General features: G+C 32.5%; 2 protein-coding genes across 17 annotated transcripts in view; both read left to right on the top strand.

The window, feature by feature from the left end:
* dgki (diacylglycerol kinase, iota) overlaps positions 1-14,025 on the top strand; it is a 90,837-nt gene extending 76,812 nt beyond the window's left edge. For all 16 annotated transcript variants that reach the window (XM_073946932.1, XM_073946930.1, XM_073946931.1 and 13 more), the window contains 12 exons: positions 476-576; positions 2,595-2,674; positions 2,950-2,994; positions 4,153-4,222; positions 5,164-5,204; positions 5,299-5,423; positions 7,002-7,027; positions 7,216-7,253; positions 7,732-7,852; positions 9,431-9,467; positions 9,554-9,653; positions 12,825-14,025. In XM_073946932.1, coding sequence (XP_073803033.1) covers positions 476-576; positions 2,595-2,674; positions 2,950-2,994; positions 4,153-4,222; positions 5,164-5,204; positions 5,299-5,423; positions 7,002-7,027; positions 7,216-7,253; positions 7,732-7,852; positions 9,431-9,467; positions 9,554-9,653; positions 12,825-12,941 — 901 coding nt within the window. In that variant the 3' untranslated portion in view covers positions 12,942-14,025. The remainder of the gene's footprint in view (positions 1-475; positions 577-2,594; positions 2,675-2,949; positions 2,995-4,152; positions 4,223-5,163; positions 5,205-5,298; positions 5,424-7,001; positions 7,028-7,215; positions 7,254-7,731; positions 7,853-9,430; positions 9,468-9,553; positions 9,654-12,824) is intronic.
* A 2,779-nt stretch (positions 14,026-16,804) lies between these two features.
* Positions 16,805-20,630, top strand: part of LOC101885512 (apoptosis facilitator Bcl-2-like protein 14) — a 9,982-nt gene continuing 6,156 nt past the window's right edge. The window contains exon 1 of the mRNA NM_001328001.1: positions 16,805-16,846. Coding sequence (NP_001314930.1) covers positions 16,845-16,846 — 2 coding nt within the window. The 5' untranslated portion in view covers positions 16,805-16,844. The remainder of the gene's footprint in view (positions 16,847-20,630) is intronic.

The following is a 20,630-nucleotide window of genomic DNA, read 5'->3' as shown; positions in this document are numbered from 1 at the left end:
TACAATAAGAAATTGACTCATGGAAGATGTTTGCTTAATATTCTTTAATGATTAAAAATTATTTTTGGCATAAAAGAAAAATTTTTACCTGTACAATGTATTTTTGGCTCATGCTAAAAATATATCCGTGCAACTTAATGGTCACATTTATGAAAATAAATAAAAGCTGTGTGACCTTGCTTATGAACTCTTCATATAACTGTATATGTCAACAGTCTCTAAAGGGTCGCTCATGTTGACTTATTTTAGCATGACAGATTTGGTCGACGCTACTCAGACCAAATGACCACTACACCCATTTAAATGCATTCACGACTACAGTCAGCCATTGTGATCTTCACTCATCTCCTCTTCCTTCTCCTCCTCATCTTCTTCTTCATGTGGGATTCATGCTTTGTCTTTATACTTGTTCATTACGATTCAATAGATCAAATGTGTGTCTGCTGGTTAAATCAGTTTTCTCGTATCCCATCAGCCCTCACGCCGTTCCAGAGCGCCTGCGTCTGCGTGTCAACCGCATCGGTCTGCAGGACTACGACAGCATGCAGTTCGATAAGGAACGTCTGCGCGACATCTGTGAGTTATCTCTCCTCTCATGTATCCAATAATGCACTTCAGATCAGCATCATGTCCACATTTATCCATGACGCTTTGCGTGTGTGACTTACAAAAGGAGTTTGTTTAACTATCAGTGAAATCCTTATTCCTACTGTTCATCCATTCATTATTAATAAGCAAGAAGATTTAAGAAAAGCCAAACATACCTCTGGCTCAGTTTTCACTGTATACAATTGAAGGACAAATTATATATATATACACGCACACATACGCACATATATATATATATATATATATATATATATATATATATATATATATATATATATATATATATATATATATATATATATATATATATATATATATATATAYATATATATATATATATATATATATATATATATATATAAATGTTTATATATACATATATATATATATGTATATATCTATATCTATATATATATATATATAAATATATATATATATATATATATATATATATACATACATACATACATATATATATATATATATATATATATATATATATATATATATATACATACATATATATATATATATATATATATATATATATATATATATATATATATATATATATATTTATATATATATATATATATATATAAATATATATATTTATATATATATATATATATATATATATATATATATATATATATATATATATATATATATATATATATATATATATATATATATATATACTCACTGGCCATTTTATTAGGTACACCATACTAGTACCAGGTTGGACTCCCTTTTGCCTTCAAAACTCCCTTAATCCTACTGATTTGTCAGCTGCACATCCATGATGCCAATCTCCCACTTCACCACATCCCAAAGGTGCTCTATTGGATTAAATTCTGGTGACTGTAGAGGCCAATTAAGTAGAGTAAACTCATTTTCATGTTCAACAAACCAGTCTGAGATGAATGGCGCTTTATGACATGGCGCGTTATCCTGCTGGAAGTAGCCATCAGAAGATGGGTACACTGTGGTCATAAAGGGATGGACATGGTCAGCAACAATAGTCAGGTAGGCTGTGGCATTTACACGATGCTCAATTGGTACTTATGGGCCCAAAGTGTGCCAAGAAAAGATGCTCTGTTGCCATGTGATCGGCTGATTAGACATCTGAATTAACGAGCAGTTGGACAGGTGTACCTAATAAAGTGGCCAGTGAGTGTGTATTACCATATATTACCATTTTATATTGATATTACCACCTCCTGTAAAATTAAAGTGAATTGTTTTGTTTAATTTTACTTTCTTTATTGTCCGCACGTGGAAATTGATCTTTGGCTTCACCACACAACCACATCAACATTCACATCACACATATCACAGAAAAAACAGGCAACACAAATACATTTGATGTCATCACATAAATCACAGTAATAACTCTATCTAAAACCCTGTGCGTACTTAGAAACCGGTATTTAAATTTCTAATGCCGGTCGGCACAAAGGACATTTAATACACATTTTTCTTTACATGAGGTTGCCTAAATGATTGCAAGAGCTGCAATAATGACGTGTGCTTTCTGTTTAATTCTCATTGAATCAATTTCATTTGGTTGTCTTTGTGCTTTATCTACAATTGCACTGGCAATCTTTACTAATCGACACAGTTTTTGCTTTTCCTTAATTGGCAGCACTCCACACCATGCAATCATGTTAAAATTCACAACACTTTCAACCAAGTTCTTGTACACCAACTCCAGAGTATCTTGACTCACCAAATTATTGTAACCTCCTAATGAGATTTTTTTTTTAAATAATTGTTTTTAGTTCTTTTGAATGGTAGTTTCCCAACCCAACATTTTAAATACAGTCATGTGTGGGAGAAGGTGGAGCGGTGAGTGTATTACTGACTGACTGTGTGTGTGTGTGTGTGTGTGTGTGTGTGTGTGTGTGTGTGTGTGTGTGTGTGTGTGTGTGTGTGTGTGTGTGTGTGTGTGTGTGTGTGTGTGTGTGTGTGTGTGTGTTCAGCGACTGCTGTTGGCATCGTGGTGGTGAGAGGAGACTGTGACCTCGAAACCTGTCGACTCTACATTGATAGACTGCAGGAGGTGAGCACTTCCCATCATGCACCTGTATGTCTTATTTTACTGAGGCCTGTTAAGTCAGCGAGTGAATGTTGCACATAATGATGTTTCAGTTTACGGAGTTTAAGATTAGAGAATGATTTTTGGACACTTGATTAGTTTTTACCACTGTTTTCCACAAAATGTAGTGTTGATGCCTCTGTTATTGGGTAAAAAATTTTTTAATGCGTGTCAACAATTCATCTCAATAGTAAGCATCAGCAGTCTTGATATGGATTTTTATGTTGTGTTTTGGTCAGGATTTGCATCAGGCGCCCTCTGCTGGCCACCGAGTGCACTATCAGGTAAATATTGAATAAAGTTAAAGTTGCTTGAAGACTTTAGACACTATACTTTAAACACTGTGTATCCATACCTTAAACAAAAGCACTGCTTTGCACTTCCGTTGCAATTCTGCAACACACTTCTGCACACTTCACACTATTTCATACATAAGGCACTTTATTCATAAAATAAACGTCATAGGTACTATTAAAAAAACACATCTATTGAAAGAACACACTGGTGATTGAAAACACGTCAGTGAAAACACTGAAAACATTAATTCATTTCTTGTCGGCTTAGTCCCTTTATTAATCCGGGGTCGCCACAGTGGAATGAACCGCCAACTCATCCAGCAAGTTTTTACGCAGCGAATGCCCTTCCAGCCGCAACCCATCCCTGGGAAACATCCACACACACACACTCATACACTATTGACAATTTAGCCTATCCAATTCACCTGTACCGCATGTCTTTGGTCTGTGGGGGAAACCGGAGCACCTGGAGGAAACCCACGCGAAGGCAGGGAGAACATGCAAACTCCACACAGAAATGCCAACTAAGCCGAGGTTCGAACCAGAGACCTTCTTGCTGTGCGGTGACAGCACTACCTATTGAGCCAACAGATCAACATTCATCCAACAACAAATACCTGCAGGCCACTGTTGAGCCATTTCTAAACCCTATTGAAGATATTTTGGAGTATCTCTTAAAGAAATATTTATGTCATATGTGTATATGACCACATGCCAGCATGCCTCTTCAACAGGCAATGGAAGAGCCAATTGATCAGATGTACAACTGACTTGTTTTTCTTTGTTTACAGTAGTGCATTTTATTTATTTATTTATTTATTTATTTATTTATTTATTTATTTATTTATTTATTTATTTATTTATTTATTTTGTATGGAAAAAAACTAATGGAGCTTTATTGTAAAGTGTGACTGATTAAACACTACCCAAGACACTGCAGGGGTTTAGATTACAGGTGATTTAGACTGCAAATAAAATAAAAACTCTCTTATTTTTTCAGATTTGTGGTTAATTAATAAAGTAAATTCAGTTTTCGTCTGTCAGTTCTGGCTGACAGCTCAGTCTGGATTCAGGAACTGGATGCGAGATAAATCTGCATTCCTTCTTTCATCCGTGTCTTTGTGTGTTTTGTGTGTGTTTTCTCAGGATGAGTGTGCAGGTTTGCCACGGCCGAGTTCAGCACACAGACTTTCAGCCAACTGGAGCTTCCTGGACTGTAAGTCTATGCTTGAAAACATGATACAACATTATTCGCCCTCCTGTGAATTTTTATTTCTTTTTCAAATGTTTCTCAAATGATGTTTAACAGATCAAGGACTTTTTCACAGTATTTCCTATAATATTTTTTTCTTCTGGAGAAAGTCTGATTTGTTTTATTTCTGCTAGAATAAAAGCACTTTGTAACTTTTTAAACCATAATTATCCGGCTTAAGCTATATTTATTACATAGTCTACAGAACAAACCATCGTTATACAATTACCTAATTACCTGAACTGGCCTAATTACCCTAATCAAGCCTTTAAATGTCACTTTAAGCTGAATACTAGCATCTTGAAAAATATCTTTCCGTTAAACAGAAATTAGGGGAACAAAATATACAGGGGGCTAATAACTCTGACTTGAACTGTATTTCTCTATTGCCTGTACTGTAAGATAAGATAAGATAAAACACTTTAAATAAGTCCATGCTTTGAACAGTCTTTCTCTTTCTTGTGTCCCACTGAAAAGTCTTCTTTAAAGGGATAGTTCAACCAAAAATGTATATTTCATGTTCATTTACTCACCCTCCGGTCATAACACACTGGATGTAGGTGACTTTTTTTCTTCAGTCGAACATTAAAGAAGTTTTTAAGCTGACTTTGTGAATCCTTGTTGATTCGTTTAATGGCAGTGAATGGTGGCAGGTTTTTGAGATTAAAAATAAACACATTCAAACAAATCCAAATCAATAGTTATGGCTCCTGACGACACACTGAGGTCTTGTGAAGTGAAACCATTGGACTGTGTAAACAAATTGAACATTATTTACAATATTATTAGCTTTGATCCACAGCCTGGTCAAGCAGTGTCTGTAGTCCAATTGTAGTCCAGTCACTTTTGATGACTGGCATTTGTACAATAATAATATTTTTTTTTTCTGTACATTCTGTTTCTAGCTACATCAGCTGATCGCTTTTATCGCATCGACAAGGCTCAGGTATTATTATGATTGTTTAATCTAAAATTTAAAGGTATATATATATATATATATATGAGGAAGCTGCATTAAAAGTCAATGTGTGTGTGTGTAGGAGCATCTTCACTTTGTAACTGAAATATGCCAGGATGAGGTTTATATCCTGGACCATGAAGCCCCAGCGGTGAGCCAGGTCAGGGCTCCAGGAATGCCTGATGTGGTGGTGGAGCCCAGTTCTGGGTGAGATTCATTCAGAACACAGTCAGAAATAAATTTTTGTATTTTAGATATTATTTTTTAGATTAATTACTTATTATTTTAGTTAGATTATTTTAATATTTTTTTATGACTAGTTTATTTCATATATATATATATATATATATATATATATATATATATATATATATATATATATATATATATATATATATATATATACATACACAAATATACTAGCAATACATGTTTGGAAAATTGGAAGACATTTTATCAGATCTTTAATAGTCAAATTTTCAAAGATTTCACTCAGTCATACCTAAATTAAAAACAAACTATATAGATATAGTACACTACATTATAAATACTCTTAAATTACGGGAAATTAAATAAAAAATATAAAGTTTGTAAATATTAAATGACATTTTTACATTTTAAATGTGTGTGCAAATTTATTTTGAACATAAAACTAAATATGAAAATACAATCTAAAAGTAAATCCACTGTCAAATAAATTGTAGTATTTTAATAAAATTTTGCAATCATTAGATTTTAATTCATTGTTGATAAACAAAATTGTGAAAATTGGAGCATAAAATAACATAAAATACAATATACTTGACAGGTTTACATAAATATTCAAATCGTTTTTAAATCGAAAATAAAATTAAATCTAAAGTAAAATAAAGTAAAACATGAATGGCCAAAATGTCTTATATTTTAGTATACAGTATAGGAAGTTCTTGCCTATATGCAAAAATCATCTATTAATAAATTTTGAACACTCACATTTGGTCAGCAATGAAGCAAAATGTAATGATTGTAATGAACAGTAAAAGTTAACTTATTTTGTGTTTGATATTACATTAGTTTATTTTCAATATTTTAACCTTTAATACTTCATAAAAATACTATTGCATACAGTAAATGAAAACAATAATTTACGTGTGCTTTATTTTACTGTATATGTCAATTTTATATTGTATTTGAGTTTAAGATTTTACTTTTACTTTATTTTACAATATATAAAATTTTAAATCGTATTAGAATATAATATTTAACTTTTAAATGTTACTTCAAATAACCTATTATTTAACACATTTTAATCAGTTTTTGTCTGTTTTAATATGTTTTAAATGATTTTAATCATGTTTGTTTTATTCTTGTTTATCTAAAGTGCTTTGAATGATCACTGTGTATGAAATGTGCTCTGAACATAAACTTCCCTTGCCTTTATTTTACTGTAAATTACATTTTTAATTTTATTTGAATAAAACATTTTACCTTTAGTTTATTTTACTGTATATTTATTTATATTATATTTGAATATTACATCATACTTTCACTTTATTTTAGTGTATGTTTAATTCATATTGTATTGGCATTTAACATTTTACTCTATATTTCATTTTTAATTGTATATGAATATAAAAAAACTATATAATTTAAAAGCGTGAAAATGCACGGATTCGGTCAAATTAAATTGTATTTCATATTTTTTTAATGCAAAAATTTTGCATAATTGATTTGGATCGATTTCAGTTTCAGTTTTCTCTCTGCAAACACTTGATTATTTGTTGTCCTCTTGTTTCCTCATTGCAGTGTCCCTCTGACATCAGATGAGCAAGGTACAGTACAATCTCAAGTATTTCTCAAAGTAGTGTTTGTGACGGTGAACTCCTGGAGGTTTTCCTTTCAGAACAGATGCTCTCAAAATCCCCACATACATGTGATGCATCACAGCTCCTGGGAAGCCGCATGATTGTTGTTCATACATACTGCGTCATGTATTGATAAAAACACTCTGCTTTTACAGCTCTGCTGTCGGCGGCTGCGAAAGGGGACTTGACTGCGGTAAGCTTTACTTTGACAAGTAAACAGAAAGTAAGAAGTCATGACTCACCAGGGTGTGTTTGATACCACATCCACATAATGCAGCGGACTTTCGCAACCGGTGTTTGAGTGTGTGTGTGTGTGTGTGTGTTTTATGATTAATCCCTGAACTTTCTGTTACTTTATTAGACATGAAAATGTCACGACCCTTTAGTGCACAGATCTAAACTCAACCTCATTTTTAAAGAAGATAATTGTGAAAAAAGTCAATGGTTAAATTAGTAAAAGCTTATGCGAGTTTGAGTTTTAAGTTAAGGATATATTTATTAAAATAATATTTTTGTCACTGAACATATTCACATTTTAATATAAGTTAAATATTGCAAAAGCATATATATGCATACATATACATATGTACAGTAAAGTAATAGTGTTTGATTGTGATTGGAATAATAATGTACAGTAAGTGTTGACGGTGTGTGTGCTGTGTGTGTGTCAGGTGTCATCGTCCTGCAGGAGTGGGCTTAGTCTGCTGGTGCGGGACGCTATGGGCTGCACCGCTCTGCATTTGGCTGCACATCACGGACACGCAGACGTGGTGAGCTTCATTCTGGAGCATGGTGAGTGTTTGGTCTGAAATGCACACACTCTGGGCCCTGTCATACACCCGGCGCGATGTGGCGCAAGGCGAGACGCAATTGTTTGCTAGTTACAGCTCAGCGCAAGAGTTGTTTTGATGTTTTGCGCCACGCTGTTTAAATAGCAAATGCATTTGCGCTCATATGTGCGTCCCATAGGCGTTCTGGTCTAAAAAAGGAGGTGTGTTGAGGCGCATTGCTGGCGTGTTGCTATTTTAAGGAACTAAAATAGACTGTTCTAGAGACCAGATCAAAGCTGGTCTATTGTCCAGTGCAGAGCACGTTAGTTGTGCGCCTCGCTTACACATTGCTTAATACACACAGGAAGATGTAGAGCAATACGCAAATGTCTTTACATATGAAAAAAATTAAATATTCAGGATATAATAAGAATATATATAGGATATAAATATAAAAGATTAAAATATTACAAAAAATATTATTTTCTAGCCTACATAAATATAAAAACCACTGCCTTTATGTCTTCTTCATCTCGGGAGGCTTTTTCAGTTCATTCATAACAATTTGCTTTTGTATAATGTTATTATTATTAGCAGTATTATTTATTATATCCATATTTATATTTGTTTTATTAAAAACAAGCTTAGATTTGCCCACCTGTCAGGTTTTAGACCATATGGGGCAAAGCATGTGTATTAGGATATAACTCAGGTTTTTAAGCACACTTTGTTATTATTGTTCATTTATTCATTTGCTGGAAATTAGAACTGAATTTAGAAATAGTTTTGAAACAAATCTTTGCGCTTAACAAATGAAATTAATTATTTATAGGCTAATCGATGCCTGTGCGTACAACAAGTTTCCCTATCCACGAGAGCGAAAGTGAAAGTAAATAATGAGGAGGCTCATCTCTCATTCTCGCGCTGTAGATGCTCTGTTTAACTGTTTTCTCTCTAGTGAACTGTTCAGGTTTTCCACATACAAAGTCTGTATTGTAAATAGCAAATGCACCATGGCGCAATGCAAGTGACTCTTAAAGGGAAATGGGAGATGAGACTCTGATTGGTTTATTCTCAAAACACATCTATAACTTAAGAAAACAAGCTCAACCCTGTTAGACCATGCGCCATGGCGCATAGGGGATTTTTGTCCCAAAAATAGCAAAAGTGGATTCTGATACGCCCTTAATGCGTTTGCGTCCTGCGCTTCGGACTTTTCACATGGATCGTCAGAAATAGAGTCCTCTGTGTTTGCATATACATTGTCACATGCTCAACTGTGAGCAGAGAAACTTTTTTGTTTGCCCACAACCAAAGGAAAACCAACAAGTACAGGACGTTACTGAAAGACTAAATGCTGGGTATTTCTAACATATGCCAATGACTTTAAGGGTGTTTGGATAACTTAATTGATGAAGTGTTGAAATGAAGAGTAAGACTTTATAAGACAAATAAGACTTTCTCCAGAAGACAAAATATTATAGAAAATGCTGTGAACATTTCCTTGAATAACTTTGACTTTAACTGTACATGTTTGCTTATGTACAAAATTCTAGATCCATGCGAACTTAAATGCTATATATATTGTGTTTGCTTTCAGGGTCAAAGCTGATGTTGGATTTAACAGAGCGAGACACGTATGTAAATCTCTGCTCGCTGTGTTTGTTTGCAGTCTCGTAATGTGAACATGCATATCATTCTTCCTCATTTGTCTTGTTTTCAGAGGTGACACAGCATTGCACAAAGCGGCGGCACAACAACAGCGTGATGTTTGCAAACGTCTGCTTGAAGCCGGAGCTTCCCCCCACAAAACCAACTTCCTGGTCAGAATCAGTTTTTTTTTTCTCATTATTACTGTTAACCACAACTTTGACACCACAACACACATTCGAAAAACAGCTTGAGGACATCTTTATTGTTTGATTTGTTCATACACTTAAGTATATCGGTAAGTTTTTGAATTTGACTGTGGTGTTTTTATTTTGGGAAATTTCCAAATCATAAAACTGTACATTTTATTCCTCTGCATTTGATAAAAACATCCTCATTCCTTGTTTTGAAGCCACAATAGCAGTGTATGGGGGATCTATAATGCAAAAATTGTTTTTATAAGAGGTTTAAACACAGATGTGAGGCAGCAGTGTGTGAATATAACCAGCTTCTAATGGTAAAAGTGTAATAATTACATTTTTTATAATCACACTTGATAAAAACAAGGACTTGAGTGGTAATAGCTTTCATTTTCAGCATGACAATGATCCTCTAATTGCTGTGAAATCCTATGTGGAGAAAAGAAAACAGCTGATTAAACACAGACAGACATGAAATGGCCTCCCCAGTGTCCAGACCTGAATATTATAAAGGCTGTATGAGATCACCTGGACAGAAAAAAGAAAGATATGACTCTCTAAACCTAAAGAAGAACTCTGGAAAGTGCTAAAAGAAGCACATTATTTTAGGAAATGTCAGGACAATTAGAACAAAACAGCCAAGGGAAGTGAATGTTGAAAAGTACTGATCCATTATTATACAGCTTTAATCTATTATGTCCATTCCTTCTGGAAAGAACTTCAATGGTATTAGTTTTCATTTTCAGCATGATTCTGATTCACTAAATGCAGTAAAATCCTATTTGGAGAAAGTAAACAGCTCACAAAACGCAGACAGTCATAAAATGGCCTACCCAGTGTCCAGACCTGAATATTATAGAGGCTGTATGAGATCAGCTGAACAAAAAAGAAAGATAAAACCCTCTAAACCCAAAGAACAAACTTGAATAGTGCTAAAAGAAGAACATTATTTCAGAAAATGTCAGGACAATTACTTGTTGTACAAAACAGCCAAGGAAAGTGAATGTTGAAAAGTACTGATCCATTATTATACAGCTTTAATCCATCATGCCCATCCTTCTGGAAAGAACTTCAGTGGTAATAGTTTTTATTTTCAGCATGATAAGGATTCGCTAATTACAGTGAAATCCAGTTTGGAGAAAGAAAACACAGACAGATGAAACAGAGACAGTCATGAAATGGCCTCACCAGTGTCCAGACCTGAATATTATAGAGGCTGTATGAGATCAGCTGGACAAAAAAGAAAGATAAAACCCTCTAAACCCAAAGAACAAACTTGAAAAGTGCTAAAAGAAGAACATTATTTCAGAAAATGTCAGGACAATTACTTGTAGAACAAAATAGCCTATGGAAGTGAATGTTGAAGCGTACTGATCCATTATTATAAAGTTTTAATCCATTATGCCCATCCTTATGGAAAGAACTTCAGTGTGTAAAAGTTTTAATTTTATCATAGTAATGATCCGCTAATTGCAACGAAATCCTATTTAGAGAAAGAAAACAGCTGATGAAACACAGACGGTCATGAAATGGCCTCCACAGTGTCCAGACCTGAATATTATAGAGGCTGTATGAGACCGCCTGGACAAAAAAAAGAAAGATAAGACACTCTAAACCTAAAGAAGAACTGTGGAGAGTGCTAAAAGAAGCACATTGTTTTAGGAAATGTCAGGACAATTACTTGTAGAACAAAACAAGCAAAGGGAAGTGAATGTTGAAAAGTACTGATCCATTATTATACAGCTTTAATCTATTATGCCCATCCTTCTGGAAAGAACTTCAGTGGTATTAGTTTTCATTTTCATCATGATTCTGATTTACTAAATGCAGTAAAATCCTATTTGGAGAAAGTAAACAGCTCACAAAACACAAACAGTCATGAAATGGCCTCGCCAGTGTCCAGACCTAAATATTATAGAAGCTGTATGAGATCAGCTGGATAAAAAAGAAAGATAAAACCCTCTAAACCTAAAGAACAAACTTGAATAGTGCTAAAAGAAGCACATTATTTCAGAAAATGTCAGGACAATTACTTGTAGAACAAAATAGCCTATGGAAGTGAATGTTGAAGCGTACTGATCCATTATTATAAAGTTTTAATCCATTATGCCCATCCTTATGGAAAGGACTTCAGTGGTAAAAGTTTTCATTTTCAACATGATAATGATTCACTAATTGCACTGAAATTTTATGTAGATAAACAAAACTGCTGATGAAACACTGACAGTCATGAAATGGCCTCCCCAGTGTCCAGATCTGAATATTATAAAGGCAGTATGAGATCAGCTGGACAGAAAAAAGAAAGATAAGACACTCTAAAGAAGAACTGTGGAGAGTGCTAAAAGAAGCACATTATCTCAGAAAATGTCAGGACAATTACTTGTTGTACAAAACAGCCAAGGGAAGTGAATGTTGAAAAGTACTGATCCATTATTATACAGCTTTAATCCATCATGTCCATCCTTCTGGAAAGAACTTCAGTGGTAAAAGCTTTTATTTTCAGCATGAAAAGCATTCGCTTATTACAGTGAAATCCAATTTGGAGAAAGAAAACACAGACAGATGAAACAGAGACAGTAATGAAATGGCCTCCACAGTGTCCAGAACCAAATATTATAGAGTAGGGGTGTCAAACTCAATTCCTGCAGGGCCAAAGCCCTGCACAGTTTAGTTCCAACCCTGCTCCAACACACTTACCTGTAGGTTTCAAACAAGCCTGAAGGACTCAATTAGTTTGATCAGGTGTGTTTAATTAGGGTTGGAACTAAACTGTGCAGAGCTGCGGCCCTTTTGGAACTGAGTTTGACACCTGTGTTAGAGAGGCTGTATGAGATCATCTGGACAGAAAAAAGAAAGATATGACTCTCTAAACCTAAAGAAGAACTGTGGAAAGTGCCTGAAATATTACACAGCACATTATTTTAGAAAATCCAAGGGTAGCCACATTAAACAGACTTGTTCTTGAAGAGGAAATGCTGTGCTGGTGTGGTTTTGTACATATTTCATATATTTTCTGTCTGTTTTTTAATAAAGAGACTGATTGATTATATATTGTGGAAAAGTCCTAGGCCAACATAGCTGTTACAGTATTACTTTTTTCCCCAACACTGCCATTGAATGACACATTTTTTTTATGCGTTTTAGGGGAAAACACCTAAGGATTGTGCCCTGGATGCCGGGAATTTAGAGTTGGCGTCCATGCTGGAGATCCAGGCGGTGGATGAACCAGCATCACACGAGGATCTGGAGACGGCAGTATGAACGGCTCACCCCATGACGTGGCAGGAAGAATTTTTACCCACAGAAAGTGGCTGTTAGCACTCCTCGAGCGTCTGCTTGCACTCGCAGAGAAGCCGACGATAGCAGACAAGAGAAGTGCAACGAGATTGCCTCGGGCTCAGAAAAAAAAACCTCACCGAGCAGGAACGTGTCTAGCTGTTGTTTTTCGACTCATGTCGCTGTGGGGTTTTTTTAATCGTAGGGTCTGACCTAGCATTTATTTATTGCTCTTATTTATTATAGCTATTTATTCAAAGGCGGATTGCTGCATTGCGTGTAGAGAGACGTTGCCAGAAAAAAGCACGTCACATTCGTGTGCCAAAGACGCACAGGAGAAAGAGGCTCGGAGATTTTGAAAACCAGACATATTTACAGCTCTTTCCGATTCGTTCGTGTGCCGTTACAGTGGCGTGATTGTGAAATTATCTTATAAAAGATCTGAGCCATATTCGATGCAATATGAATGGATGACATTTGTGCATTTATCTATTTAATATTACATTACATTAATGTTTTCAAGACAAGCAAAGGAGCTGGATTTGTGTGTGGGGGGTTTAATTTTTCATTGACGGTAGCTTTGAGTAAAGGAGAAAGACACCGACGGGAGTATTTCCAACACTTGCTCCATCCTAAACCATGTCCAAGTCACTCATGCAACGTGTCTGCATGAAAACAAACCCAGATCCATTTACACACGAGTGATCTGCTGTGGTATCTTGTATTATCAGTTAACGCATTTATTGTGCATGGGATTTTTGTTACCTCTTTGGATGTTTCTACCCTTTCAGTGGTTATGTAATGAAATGGCATTATTTCTTTTTTTATTAATATTAACATTATTATTATTATGATTTTAAGCTGTATGAAAATGTTCAGTGGTTGTATTTTGCTTTTTTTTAAAACCTTTTAAAAGATGGGACTACTTGAATGTTTTAGTTTTTCTAATTTCTCAATATCAACTTTAGGTGTGTTTGAGGTGACCGGGTGAGTAGATGTGGCTGATATCATGTTGCACGGTTGCCTAAACTGGGAATGTTTTCTCATTAAAAGGGCAGTTGGATGGAAAGCACCAGTGTTTTGTGGATATTTTTTTTTAAAGCTGCTGTTACTGAAGCACTTGTGATTCACAATCACAACCCTGCAAGAATGCCTTCACTCTGAAAACGCTGGGTTTCTTCAATATTAGAAATTTGGGTAAAATATGGACAAACTGAACACTCACTCATTCATTCTCCTTCTGCTTAGTTCCTTTATTCATCAGGGAAAGAACCGCCAACACATCCAGCAAATGTTTAACACAGTGGATGCCCTTCCAGCTGCAACCCAGTACTGGGAAACATTCATACACCCTAATTCAAACACATACACTGCGAACATATTAGCTTATTCACATGTGTTTGGACTGTGGGGGAAACCGGAGTTCCTGGAGGAAACCTGGGGAGAACATGGAAACTCCATAGAGAAACGCCAACTGGTTCAGCCGGGACTCAAATAAATTCTTCTTCTTTATGCTGTGTGGCGACAGTGCTAACCACTGAGCCACTGTGTTGCCACAAACTCAACATTTTAGGTTTAATTTTACCCAAATTGAGTTGAAAAACCCAGCATTTTCATCGTTTTTCAGAAAAAGTGTTGTTTTTCAGAACAAATGTGTAATCAATTATTGGTTTGTTTTAAATCGTTTTTTTTTCTGGTCCCCACTAGCAGATATTTTCTTGTTTTAAGCATAAACCCTTGATTTTTATCAAGGATGAAACCTGCAAAAACAATAAATATGCAAATGTATAAATAAATGAGTAAATAAATCCATAAATTCCTGCACAAAAATTTTTTATAAATAATAAATATGCAAATAAATAAATGTACACAAATATCCAAAAATTCTTGCATAAATAAAATATTAAATATGCAATTAAATAAATGTACATAAAAATCCACAAATTCCTGCATAAATAAAATAATAAATAATAAATATGCATATAAATAAATGTACACAAAAATCCAAAAATTCCTGCATAAATAAAATAATAAATAATAAATATGCAATTAAATAAATGTACACAAAAATCCAAAAATTCCTGCATAAATAAAATAATAAATAATAAATATGCAATTAAATAAATGTACACAAAAATCCAAAAATTCCTGCATAAATAAAATAATAAATATGCAATTAAATAAATGTACATAAAAATCCACAAATTCCTGCATAAATAAAATAATAAATAATAAATATGCAATTAAATAAATGTACACAAAAATCCAAAAAATTCCTGCATAAATAAAATAATAAATATTAAATATGCAATTAAATAAATGTACACAAAAATCCAAAAATTCCTGCATAAATAAAATAATAAATATGCAATTAAATAAATGTACATAAAAATCCACAAATTCCTGCATAAATAAAATAATAAATAATAAATATGCAATTAAATAAATGTACACAAAAATCCAAAAATTCCTGCATAAATAAAATAATAAATATGCAATTAAATAAATGTACATAAAAATCCACAAATTCCTGCATAGATAAAATAATAAATAATAAATATGCAATTAAATAAATGTACACAAAAAATCCAAAAATTCCTGCATAAATAAAATAATAAATAATAAATATGCAATTAAATAAATGTACACAAAAATCCAAAAATTCCTGCATAAATAAAATAATAAATATGCAATTAAATAAATGAACATAAAAATCCACAAATTCCTGCATAAATGAATTAATAAATATGCAAATAAAAAATGCATTTAAAAATCCAGAAATTCCTGCATAAATAAAATAACAAACAATAAATATGCAAATAAATAAATGTATATAAAAATTTACATTTTCCTGCATAAATAAATATATAAATAATGAATAGTGCTGGCAGGTAAATAATTAAATAAATTACACAAATGTTGAAAAAACTGAAGGTTTATTTCCCCCCATTTCAAATGTTTATTCATTCATTCTCATTAGTATGTTGACCTGAGGAAAAGTAAATCCGGAATTACATTCAGGAAATTAATAAACATTTGAAAGGGGGGGAAATAAACTTTCAATTTAGCATTTTTTTTTACCCCAATATTCGTGCAAATTTATATACTTTTCCTTATTTATTTGCATATTATTTAAAGTTTTATGTATTTATTTATTTGCATATTATTTAATGTTTTATTTATTTATTTGCATATTATTTAAAGTTTTATGTATTTATTTATTTGCATATTATTTAATGTTTTATTTATTTATTTGCATATTATTTAAAGTTTTATGTATTTATTTTTTTGCATATTATTTAATGTTTTATTTATTTATTTGTATATTATTTAAAGTTTTATGTATTTATTTTTTTGCATATTATTTAATGTTTTATGTATTTATTTGCATATTATTTAATGTTTTATTTGTTAGTGTATTTGCGTATTTATTTATTTATTTATTGTTTTTGCAGGTTTAGTCCTCAACAGATTTTGATTGTTTTTAAAAGTAAACCAAGATTAATTTAGCTTCTGGAGTTCGTGTATCTTGATTTAAGTTATGTGTTCTAGAAAACAGACGTAAGTTCAACGTAAATAAAACCCTTTTAATTTTGTAGGGAGATGACTTACATTTTTACTCCTTTGCTCTCTCTTTATGCAGAAACCAATCAAAACTTTTAAAATGTACATTAATTTTTCCATTTAAAGTCTCTTTTTATTCTTATTTCCACTTTAACTGTTCTGCTGAATCATTTAACTCGTCTATCCAAGTTAGCCTGTGACTAAAAAGTCTTGTGACTCTGCGTTGACGTCGGCCACGCCCACTTCCATTCAAACAAAACCAAAACCTTTGCCCTGCTTAACTTAGTTGTCATAAAGCGAGGAGACCAAGAGAAGCAGCAAGTCATGTAAGTATTTCCACTTTCCTATTTGTATTCTTCACTTTGAGAAAGTTAACAGTGCCTATAGCAGACTGCTGTACTGTTTGTAGTTGTTTTGATATGTTTGGTTTAAACTTCCGTGACTTCTTGTAAGTTACTCGTCAGTTTAAATGTTGAAATATGTCGAGAATGAGATACAATCACATCAAATCCTGATCAAATCACGTACAAGTGTTTTCTGTAGGACTAAAGCAACAGGGAAACGGAGTTTAATGGCGAGGGTTTATGGACATGCCCAGGCACAGTATCTACCATAGGCTATACATCAGCGATCGCTAGTTAATACTGTAATAAATAAAAATCATAATCTGAATTACTTTTGGATAAACTTTCCTGATTTTACTACTAAATACTTTCAATACAAGTACAGTGTTTATTTAAATTATTTAAATAAAATATTTTATTTAATTTCTTTAATGTGTATTTACTTACTTTAATTAAAAAAATACTATAGTGTTTAATCGTAAGTTTTATTGTGTTTCTGAGCAATATAATATACAATATTTACAGCTTTTTGTTAATGAATTCTACAGAATACTGTAGTATTAACATACTGTGAACTAATAAATAATTAATTATATAATTAATTATTAATAGTTTGTTATAACTAATAAAATTTTTTTGTATATTATAGCTTTTACTACAGTAAACTGTGGTGTATTGTAGTAAATATATCGTCTTGTTAAAATTAGTTTATTGGGTACTTTAATATTTAATATATGAAGAGTTCAGATGCAAAAACCTCTAGAAGCTGTTTAAAATTTCCTTTTAAAATGAGCATTTTCATAAGGCTCCTGTATGTAGGTTCAGTAATATCAAGTTTATGGCAAAGAATGCACTCTTTTAAAGGTCTTTAAAATTAAATAACAACATAAACATAGGAGTCTGAGAAAAAAAAGGCTTTTTTTTTCTATGAAAATTTCAGACGCACTTAGAGGTTTTTGCATCTGAACTCTTCATATAGTAGTCAATATTCGAAGTGAATCAAAAAAGTTACTCAAAATTGTTCAAAGACAAATAAATAAAGTATTGTTTATTAGTTTTAGGACAGCTTTGACAAAAGGAGAAGATCCACTTTTAATGTTTTTGACTATAGCTGTTACCGCATTAACCACAGTTATCATGTATAACCACAGCCACTATATAATTACCACCCCACATATTAATTTAAGTACTTTACTATAGTTTTAAAATGTATTTACTGTAAATTACTATAGTATTTTTTTCTTGTGTGTGTGTGTGTGTGTGTGTGTGTTCAGTAGAATGCAGCTGAAAATGACTAAATGATTGTAATTTAAAAGTTTTATGCATATATTTTAATTTAATACACATCAAAATAAGTGTACCTAATGTGGAATAATATTTAATTACTGCATATTTTTACATTTTAGGTTGAGTGAAGTTATTTGAAATGATAAAGTAGACCTTTTACAGTTGAAATCACAATTATTACAAGCCTTTAAATGTCACTTTAAGCTGTATAGGAGTTTCTTGAGAAATATCTAGTCAAATATTATTCACTGTCATCATGGCAAAGATAAAATAAATCTGTAATTAGAGATGAGTTATTAAAAGTTATTAGTTTTAATGTGTACAAAATCTTTTCTCCAATAAACAGAACTTGGGGAGAAAACAGGGGGGCTAATAATTCAGGGTGTTTAATAATTCTGACTTCAACTGTTTATGCATTTAATTTTCTTTCTGTGTAAAGTTTTGTAAATTGACTATTTATACATTTAAAAGTTATTTTTAAATGCATTGTTTTCTTTATTAAATAATATTAAAAATCACAATTTCACATTCAAATATGTCTATTTATTAGTCAATTCAAAATAAATAGTGAATTATTTATACACATTTTAATGCTTAAATTATTACATTGATAATTTAATTCTTAATTTTATTTCTAACCGGCACTACTGGTCCTCCATACCATAGTGTTTGTTTGTTTGTTTGTTTGTTTGTTTGTTTGTTAGACTTTATTAATCCCAACGGGAAATTCACATGTCACCGCAGAGCTCTCCATGCTAAAAATAGATCAAATAAGTTACACATGTATAAAAACATTAATAAAATTACGTAAATACTGCACACCTTAGTTTCAGACAATGAGTAAACACTTGTTTATATCTAATAACTATTACAATTCAGCGTAATTCATGATTTTGGTTATACAATCTAATCTCTGTTGGTAAAAATGACTTCCTGTGTCTTTCTCTGTAACACCGGGGTTGAATTAATCTTGCACTAAAAGAGCTTGCACACACTTGGACTGTATAAAAAGGGGATGGTTATCGTGGTTCATCATACCACTTGGTGGTTTATTCATATCGTGGTTCATTGACCCACAAACAAATAAAAAAACATGGTTAAAAAATACAATTGTATTGTATTGTAAATTATAATACAAAAACTAATTAGAAAAAAATGTGGTTAATAATATATCAGGGTGTCCGCAGGGTCTTAAAAAGTATTAAAAGTTGATAAATCAATTTAAGGCCCCTTAAAAAGTCTTCAATGCTATTTTGCAAGGTATTAAATTTTATATTATTTTTTGATTGTGCAGTGTATGGTTGAATGCTAACGTTTGCCTGAATTAAATCTGAATATCAGGATGCTGTGTAGTTTATCAAATCAATAAAATCCTGCTAGATTTGACATCATGCTGATTTGTTTACTGCAGTAACCAGGCGTCAACCTGCTGAATTAGCTAGATTGAATAGATTTGTATTCAGTATATGAATAATGTTTTAGTTTTGTATTAGTTTCTTACATTAATATTTAGTAGATGTACTGCAAGTCACCATCTTGCCAGCATTTCCGGTTGAAATGTGATTATAAGGTCTTAAAATGTATGGAAAGAGTCGTAAAAAGGTCTTAATAGGTATTGAATTTCACTGATTCCTGTATATAGTCTGTATATTTGGGGGAAAACGTTTCACTTTTACTATCCAGTACATGAAAGAAATATATTTGAAGTTTTTATTAAATAAGTTAAAAAAAAATTTATTTAATTAACATTTTAGTTAGTTTTTTTGCCTTGTTTATATGAATTTAGTTACTGTTTTAACAGTTTTTTTTAGTTTTGTATGTCAAGTTAAAGGAAATTAAATTATTTGTAATACATTTTATAATTCAATTTACATAATGTAGAATATATATTTCAATTACTATTCATTTCAATATTAAATAAATATACTAAGAAGGTCACTGGTTCGAGCCTCTGCTGGGTCAGTTGGCATTTCTGTGTGGAGTTTGCATGTTCTCCCAATGTGCGTGGGTTTCCTCCGGGTGCACTGGTTTCCCCCATAAGTCCAAAGACATGCGGTACAGGTGAATTGGGTAAGCTAGATTGTCTGTAGTGTTTGAGTGTGTATGGATGTTTCTCAGTGATGGATTGCAGCCGGAAGGTCATCCGCTGCGTAAAACATATGCTGGATGGGTTGGTGGTTCATTCCGCTGTGGCAACACCAAATTAATAAAGGGACTAAGCCGAAAAGAAAATGAATGAATGAATATAATAATAATCCCAGTAGTAGGCTGCAGTTGTAAGTACATCCTCTGTTTAAAACATATGCTGGATAAGTTGGTGGTTCATTCCGCTGTGGCGAACCCAGATCAATAAAGTGACTAAGCCGAAAAGAAAATGAATGAATGAATGAATTATATAATAATATTCCCTGTACTGGGTTGCAGTTCTAAGGGCATAAGCTGCGTAAAACATATGTTGGATAAGTTGGTGGTTCATTCT

Source organism: Danio rerio, chromosome 4 (assembly GCF_049306965.1).
Source record: "Danio rerio strain Tuebingen ecotype United States chromosome 4, GRCz12tu, whole genome shotgun sequence".
Lineage (NCBI taxonomy): Eukaryota > Metazoa > Chordata > Actinopteri > Cypriniformes > Danionidae > Danio > Danio rerio.
This window is presented reverse-complemented; position numbering and strand designations above follow the sequence as displayed.